Source organism: Coregonus lavaretus (assembly GCF_964263955.1).
Source record: "Coregonus lavaretus genome assembly, chromosome: 29".
NCBI lineage: Eukaryota > Metazoa > Chordata > Actinopteri > Salmoniformes > Salmonidae > Coregonus > Coregonus lavaretus.
Genome location: NC_140016.1, coordinates 10,649,404 through 10,658,752, shown reverse-complemented (window position 1 = coordinate 10,658,752; position 9,349 = coordinate 10,649,404). Strand labels below are relative to the sequence as shown.

Genomic DNA, 9,349 nt, shown 5'->3' with positions numbered 1-9,349 from the left:
TTTTTAAGAAAAAATGTCCAGATGAAAAATGGCACGGACTGGTGAGATCCTTGCAGTTCGGGTCACGGGTGTTGACTGAATGGGGGTGCGCAGTGCTAAACCAGTTTATATATCACAGAGGCCACAGAGATTGGTGTAGAGGTGACGGTGACGTAACTTAAAACTCCGAAAATTCTCTCCTGCAACTTCATTGTAATTTAAATAAAATTAGATAAATTAAGATAGTGTTTATGGGTGGGAAGTTTTAATGTCATGTAGTATTGTAATATTGTAATGTAATAATGGAGCAATGTACATTTGTATAATGCACAATATTTTGTTTGATGTAATGTTTTATCTCTGTCAGGACCCCAGGAAGAGTAGCTGCTGCCTTGGCAACAGCTAATGTGGATCCTAATAAAATACGAAATGCTAAACTAATGGGAAAATCCACTATTTCAAAGCTCTCTTGCTGAATAACATATGAGGCCATATTTGTCATTAATTTCGATTTTAATTTTGTATTTCTAATTCAAATTCTATTTAAAACTAGGCTAATCTGATAAACACCCGTCACCATACTAAATAATTATCAACAGTAGGATTAGTTCTTGTTTTTAGAGTTAGATTTGCTCGAAAGCAACAAAAAAAAATGTAAAATAGTCGGAAATCAGAGAGCGATGGAGAGAGCATGGTGATGAGTTAACACCTCTTGGATACATACTGTACGGGAAGACCATAGCAAATGTTTAACACCTAGGAAATCACATTTGGCTCTGTTTTTTACTGATCACGTTGTCGAATAACGAATTATTATTAGCCTATAGACTATATCAGGGTTATAATAATGCTAAGCAGCAGATGCAGCAATGAAGAAAATAAAATGCTATTATGTTAAACAACACTAGTATATTATGGCGACCCAGTTTGTTGTTTAAAGGGTCACAATTGTAGGTTGCATTTTCTCCTGTCTACAAATGCCATTTCGTTGTGTGTGCATCTGGCACCATGGAAGTGTGCCTATGGGAAAATATACTTTCTCATGGGAACAGTGAAGAAGTGACAAACAGGTGAATCGTTATGTTTTATGATGTGTGATATATCGGCACACTCCGTAAAGTGTCGTTATACTTACAGGCCAAGTGAGAACAGGACTGTTCCAGGAGAGAGGGTGGTGAATTCAATACACAACCCAGCTTACCCAATTAACCATAGGCCCACTATCACAATAATATTTATTGAAGTCACTACAATACCCACTGGGCACACACTGGTTGAATAAACGTTGTTTCCCATGTCATTTAAACAAAAAATGCAATGTTGAATCAACGTGGAAAACTGATTGCAATTTCATTTGCAATTTCGGGAATTAATTTTTGTCTATTTTCACCCAACTTTTAACCTATCCAATGACATGGTTCACATGTGTGTTGATTTCTCGTTGAATTCATTTTAGTTGACAGTTAAAATCAAATGTAAATCAAAACTGGACTTTGAACTGACGTCTGAGTCCAGTGGGTAATGTGCTATTTATACTATTTCAAGTGTAGGCTAACAAAATTATTGCAAGTGTAGTTTCAAGGTTAACAAAGGCCAAAGGATGTGCGTAAAAAGGTAAAGAACAATTCACTCCCTAATGATGCAGGTGTGATTGTGTGTGTGTGGTAGGGTGGGTGGGGCGGTCGGGTTTGGTTAATAGCTAATGGAGTGTCAAGGTAAGGTTGCACCTAGGTGTTAAGCGTGAGCGTGTGTATTTGCAGGAGTGGGCGGGTGTGTGGGTGCCATGAGCCATCTTTTGGAACAAGTGTGCCGCTTTTATGCACATTCTAAACAATGAGAAGGTCAAATCCAATTGTATTCGTCACATGTGAACTAACAGTGAAATGCTAACTTACGGGCCCTTCCCAACAAGGCAGAGATAAATAAAATAGTGAAATAATAGAAAAGTAAAACACGTAATGATAAAAGTAATAATAGATACCCAATGAGTAACCATAACTTGGGGGTACCAGTACTGAGTCGATGTCCAGGGGTAAGAGGTAATTGAGTTATATATATATACATATATGTACATATAGGCCTAACCAGGAATAAAGTGACAGATAGGGTAGTAAACAGTAGCAGCAGCAGCGTATGTGATGAGTCAAAAAAAGTTAGTGCAAAAAGGGTAAATGCAGATAGTAGTTATTTGGTTAACTATTTAGCAGTCTTATGGCTTGGGGGTAGAAGTGGTTCAGGGTCATTTTGGTTCCAGGTGTGCATAGAGGTCGGTCTACAATGATGTCGATCAATTGTAGGCTATAAGAAGTTGAATATGTGAGTACGTGAACATTGAAGACCTTGCTTGGCTCCATCTTCCTTAGTTGAAAAATACAATCTCACACTCAATTCGTACAAATATGTACAAAAAGTATCTCAGCAGATTTCGTGCATTTTTGTGTGGCTTAATTTGTGTGAAAACACACACATTTTTGTGCAACTTAATTCGTAGGAAAAGACACAAAAATTGTGTGACTTAATTCATAGGAAAATAAATTTTTTGGGGGCAAACTTCAGAACAATGTTTAAAAGTTATTGGAGCAATGCATTTTGGGCAACAGTGTTTCATTCATAGGAAAATACATTTTTGGGGGGCAAACTTCAGAACAATGTTTAAAAGTTATTGGAGCAATGCATTTTGGGCAACAGTATTCTACACGTCTTTTTTTGTGTCCCACATTTATTTATATATAAAAAAAATTGCTCACTTTGCCACATATGAGCCCTGGTTAGAGTCCCTATTGCAGCTTTCACTTTCTTACGCTACGTTGGTGGCAGCGTTGGGATCACGTCCAGTCACGTCTAGTTATGTGATCTAGTGGTGGGAAGCATTCTGTTTTTCAACATTGTGTTGCGTGTAATTAAATTGATATATCTAGTGAACAATGGATAAGCAACAATGGGCGTGACGGATAGAAGTACTCACTACAGGTGGGATCAAGCCTTACATCAAAGTTGCCTTAAGCTGAATGGCTTTTGCTATGCCCTGACCAGTTATTCAGAAGAAAATCGTCTATGACTAGACATTTACATAAGTTAACTTACCAGTGTGGACCCAAAACAAACACATTCTACACATCTACAAACTACCTGTATAAAGTGTTATTACAACCATGGTATTATTTTGTTATTGAAGCTTATATATCAAATAACCTGACAATGATCCACATCATATGGGTAGACAAATAATGTAAACGTCTTATGCAGAAAAACAGAACTATCCTTTTTTAGGATACAAACCAGTAATATGAGTCGCTGTTGATCCATCCTGTTCTGATCTAATGAGATGGATGTAGGATTTTCTACGGCCTAGAATCAAGGCCTTTCCCAGTCCTGAACGACAAAGCTAGGCCCCAATGATTCTCATTGGCAGAGACTGAACTCAAGTTAGGGGTTATATGTCAGACTCTCCTACACCATTTTGCCCAACACGTTATACCCCAAAGGTTGTAAATAAACCATTTTTAAGGTGATATAACTTGTATCATTTTTATAGGGCTTTGAAACCCATAGCCGAATGGCTTCAGATTGAGCATTTCTCAATGGAAATTGATGCTGACATTGAACATAGTTTAGGGTTAGGGTATTTCATGCCACTATTCACAATATCTTATACCCCATAGGTTGTAAATAAACCCATTTTAAGCTGATATAACTTGTATCAATATTATAGGGCTGTGAAACCCATTGCCGATTTGCTTCAGACTGAGCATTTCTCACCATTTATTTACAGAGACCAATTTTCGTTTTATAACAGGTAGTGTCCATTTATTTACAGTAGTGTGTTGATTAGTTATTGCTTTCTTCAGTGGAAATACAGAATATGTATAAAAATGCCAAATATATCAAAGCTAAATCAAACAGAGATTTACGACTATTTAACCATGTTAATTATTACTGAAACATGCCAACTACAAACATTTAACCAGTTAAATATAATGAATACATGACAACTAGATACAAATATTTCATTAAAAATAATTCATACAAAAGTCAAGAGTTGGCTATAACATGAGTACAAACAAAGTGAGTGTGTGTTTATGTTTGTATGTGTGCGTACGTGTGTATTCTGGTGTGTATTATAATTTCCTATCATAAAAATATATCCCCATTCCCCAATCAAATACCTTCATCGATACCAAAAAAGAAATAATCTGTATTTTTTTCTCCAATCTGGCAACCCTCATAAAAGTTGACATAGCCTTGTATAAAATGCATTATGAAAGAAATGGTGTAATGTACACGAAAAAATGGAGCCCTGTATTAAATACATTATTAAGAAAATGGTGTAATGTAGGCTCCATTAAATATGAACTGTGTTATGAAGAAAATCGTGTAAGCCTACTGTTGCCTACAGGAGAAAATTGTATTTCTGACTACAAATGCACCAGTGTCTCTGACTACAAATGCACCAGTGTCTGCTAAATGGCATATTATTATATTATTATTATCCCAAAGTATTAAGCGAAAACAAGCATAGAAAACAGTATTGGCTTTAATACATTTAAAAAACAACGTAAGGCTACTATTATATTATAATCATTTCGGTGACAACCTGGTTGATTAACAATATTGGGTTGTTAACACGTTTGTATATTTATATAAATAAATGTGGGACACAAAGAAAGGCATTGTAGAACACTATTGCCCATCATGCATTGCTCTAATAATTGTTCAAAAGATTGTTCCGAAATTTGCCCCCCAAAAATATATTTTCCTATGAATGAAGTTGCACAAAATGTGTGTATTTTCCTATTAATTAAGTTGCACAAAAATGTGTGTATTTTCACACGAATTAAGCTACACAAAAACACACGAAAGCTGCTGAAATACTTTTTGTACATATATGCACGAATTGAGTGTGAGATTTTGTTGATATTTTAGCTTGCACCTTTGAATCCGAGCCATGTTGCCTCCTTTGTCTGCAGAGCCGACGCGCATGACCAGTTTCTATATTGGTTGGGACTTTCTCAAAGTGTCCAGGGGTCTCGAGACCCTATTAATAAAGGCCAGATGTCGCTAATTGCATTCCTTCAGTGGCGCAAGCAAGCGCGCTGTGTCCATCACTCCAGCTCGTTTATGGGGTGGGTTTATGGGACGTGCCTTGAAATTATCGATACCACTTTTGTTTTCTTGTCCTTTCTAGTGCAGGTGCACACTGAGCAGAAAGATGCTCTTTTAACCGATTATAAATAAAGGATTAACTTCAAGGACATGTTGGCAGACTATAGCCAAACAAGCTGATGGTGTTTGATAATGCCAAACGCATTTGTTTAAATCATCTGCCATTTTAAATTAATTTATAATTCATAGATTGTCTATATTATTGACATTTTGGTTGATATTTAGGCTACATTTTATAGCACATAATTAGGCTATTCCTTTATAAAGGCGTGGCTACAGCCTACACCTATCTCGCGCACGGCGCTCGCACACACAGGATTAAACAGAATTCATGATTACACCGAGCACTCACCAGTGACTAAGCCGTAAGAAAGAAGCTCTCTCTTTTTTGTTAAACGGAACTATCAGTGCCTCTTTAAATCCAGTTAATCTCTACGGGATGTCCCTGAACGGATCATTCCGTTGTTATCTCCACATGTCCCCATTATAATGGTGGGATCAGGGCCAGGGCCACAAATGTTTAGGGAACTCTCTATGAAACACGGTTTGACTAAGCACTACTATTTTTCATTGTTGTCTGTAGGACAAATACTAACGGCCTAGCCCCTATATGATCAGTTTAATTGGATATATAGCCATGGGGCCTAGTTGCCTAGCCTAAGATGGTCAAATAAAGCAGTTTAACAGAATCAACGTTTCTGTGCGGATTCACCACAACGCCAGATTTCGTTTAATGGAGGTGTCCTCCCATAAAGGTATCACCTCTACGTGAAATCACCATTGGCACGAAGGCGGCCAGGTGCTGTGCGCAACGGCTGACTTGTGCAGAGGTTGAGATTTGTTGTGCTACCAGGGGTTTACAGAGTTTATATCACCACGCGTTAATGCAGTGGGCAGGGTGTCAATGATAGCTTTAAATGTCAATATAATATATCAATAAGTAGGCCTAGACTAGACCTTGATAGGCTGTTAGGCTAGTGGTCTCCAAGGTGAGCCATACGCAGTGTTTCTACTTTTCCCATACTTTCAAAGCGTTTATTAAGTAAAATGTCTGACTAAACATGGGCCCGAATGACGAGTTAAATGTGTGTTGCAGAGTGGCTGCAGCTCCGATGTCCGAAGCGTCTTCGCGTGTGCGAGATATCCGACCTTTACGCAGAGTCTCTGCTCTACTCATTCCGCTGCCCAGAGAACAGGCTACTCTGGCGAATTTCACTGATGAATGGAGAATGGTGCTCTTTTAATAAAGTTAGATCAAAGCTGAATCAATGTCTGCAAGATCACATAGGCTAATGATAGTATTATACATGACAGAACTGAATATAATAGCATAGTAGTTTATGACGTTACTGTAAGACAAAATATATAGGCTATTCAAATTAGAAGATTTCGAATGGTCCAATACGTATAATCCAATTGGGTCTTGAATTGAGATAGGTGAACACATCTTTGTGGTTAATGTCTTCCATCACCTTCTAATGGTCCTTATCCTACTATCAATGTATTCATAGTTAGAAATCGAACGTGTCCTTGATCTGAATTGTCGACCCTATTGTTGTAAGACAACGTTTTAGCATCTGTGGGACACCTGAATGGGACATTAGAGTCCCATCCAAATGCAAATCTAAGAAGTGGCCTATCATCATCCCAGACTCCAGGCCATCACACCAACATCAGCATGGATGTTGCTAGATTGTGGGGGATGAAATCATTTAAAAAATATCAGACATTTTAAGACAACCAATGATGGCTGTGTATAATGGCATGTGTGTGTTTAAGGCCAGCAACAGGCATACACTACATTTTTGTCATTTAGCAGACACTCTTATCCAGAGCGACTTACAGTTAGTGAGTGCATACACTTTTTATTTTATTTTTCATATTGGCCTCCGTGGGACTTGAACTCACAACCCTGGCGTTGCAAGCGCCATGCTCTACCAACTGAGCTACACTGAGCTACACTACAAAAGTAACATTAGAATAAAGATAACTCTGTTTTTAATATGAATTATAGCCTACGCTATATGATCCAATGTCATAGCCCCCTAACAATGTTTAACTGTCCTCATTGCTCACACAGACATAAACATGTTTGTAAAACAAAGGCCATATATTATAGATTCAGACATTCACTTTGGTCGGAATGTATTCTTTTATGAAAACTTAGAACCTCTTGGACTTGCACTTTTCAACTTTCCGGCTATTAGCCTACTCTGTCGATAAAGACATCATCATCATTAATTTATCAAATTACATGATAAGCCTTCCCACTGGGCACACACTGGTTGAATCAACATTTCCACGTCATTTCAACGAAATTACGTTGAACCAACGTGGAATAGCCTAGAAATTGAATTGATTTTTGTGCCCAGTGGGCCATTTCTCAAATGAAATTAGGGTACAGGATTAGGCCTAGGCCTACTTTCTCAATAGTGTTATTCGATGCCAAGGGCGTGCGCATCTGGGATCAGGGGTGGTGCCCTTCTTGTATAAACCAATAGATATGCCTAGATGTATTGATTGTACACGTCGTGGTGGGCGATACCTGTAATCGAAATTAAGTAGAAGGGAGGGCGCGAATGGGCGTGGTTGTATTCTACTGCTTTTATAGATGTGAAGCGCCATTTACTTCACTGATTTTAGACAACATCTCGACATTATTTTGTCAGGAAAACAATGGAGACTGTGCTCCCAGATCAAAAAGACGTAAGAAGGGTAAGTAAAGCTTTTTCATTTTCATTCAGAGTTCATTATTTGGCATTTCTGTTGAATACAAATTAGGTGCATGCATGATAGGCTGTTTATTGCCACAAAACTCCTTCTGATTTTCATCAAGCCAAACCAGGGTAGTGGGTTCGATCCCCGGGACCACCCATACACAAAAATGTATGCACGCATGACTGTAAGTCGCTTTGGATAAAAGCGTCTGCTAAATGGCATATTATTATTAAAGTAAAGCTTAGTGATTTTACATATTTTTTTAGCAGCTTGGGTTGGGAAATTATTTTATAATTGAATCCGATGGTCTTAGGCTACTTAGTGAAGTGTTTTTTCTTTTTTACATCACGCACATAGTCTCAGGGGATATCCTGTTTTTGTCATTCAACCTTATACGTTAATAAACGAATAGGCCTAACTCAGGGATTTATACGTTCAGGTCCCCAAACCTCTCATGGAGAAACGGAGGAGAGATCGTATCAACCACAGTCTGGAAACCTTGCGACTTCTGTTGTTGGAGAACACACGTAATGAGGTGAGTCACATGAAGATGGTCTATTTTCCCTAATATAAATGTATTATTAATTCAATCTTAACCATTCATATATTATATATGGTCATAACTGAGTGAGATTTCACATTTTATGTCACATCTGTGTCTTTTTTCGGAGTATTTTCAGATGTATTTATTTTGTACTTGTTTATTCAGAAACTGAAGAATCCCAAGGTGGAAAAGGCAGAGATTTTGGAGAGTGTGGTCAACTTCCTGAGGACAGAGCAGGAAGGAGAACAACAGCATCAGCCAATGAAAAGAGGCCACTCCAAAGATGGTGGGGAAGAGCAGAGGTCCCCCTGCAAGAGGAAGCAGCAGAACTACCGTGAGGGCATGAGGTCATGCCTACTAAGAGTCAGCCACTTTATAGCCACCAAGAGCCAGGAGTTGGATGAGCCCAGCCACGATGCTGATGCCCTACCTCAGAGGTCCCCCATGGGGCTCACCCATCCTCCATCATCTGCCCAGCTCCATGGTACATCACCTTCCACCCCCGACCAAACTCCTCTGCTTGGGCAGCAGCTGCCACAGCCTCACCCGGGCCCAGGTCTGACCAGGCCATCCCAGAGAACTGGCCTCGGTAACAGAGAGAGTCCTTCCCCCTCCAAGTCGTACATGGAGCACAGTGACTCTGTGTGGAGGCCATGGCCACAGCAGTGATAGACAGCCTCCAATGGTCTGCACAGTTGGGGTCCCAGTTCGGCACCGAAGATATGGTTGTAGAACTTCTAACAGCTGCCCACTCATCAACTGCCCAGCAGGAATGGGATGGAGAAGGTTGATTGGCAATAGGTAGTGATTGGGAGTGGAGTGGACGGTGATGGGAAGTGGAGTGGACAGTTCAAGGTGAGAAACGGTGGGAGCTGACTGTTACCTGTGTGACTCGGGTAGACTGACTGTGATTTGTTTAAATGTACATCTTGTATATATGGATGA

At 39.1% G+C, this 9,349-nt stretch overlaps 1 protein-coding gene across 1 annotated transcript; it reads left to right on the top strand.

The window, feature by feature from the left end:
• Positions 1-7,818: 7,818 nt before the first annotated feature.
• Positions 7,819-9,073, top strand: her5 (hairy-related 5; the record flags this gene model as incomplete). Its single annotated transcript, XM_084146628.1, has 3 exons — positions 7,819-7,857; positions 8,300-8,395; positions 8,570-9,073. 3 exons carry the CDS (start codon positions 7,819-7,821, stop codon positions 9,071-9,073), a joined length of 639 nt encoding a protein of 212 aa, XP_084002754.1.
• Between the last annotated feature and the right edge of the window lie 276 nt (positions 9,074-9,349).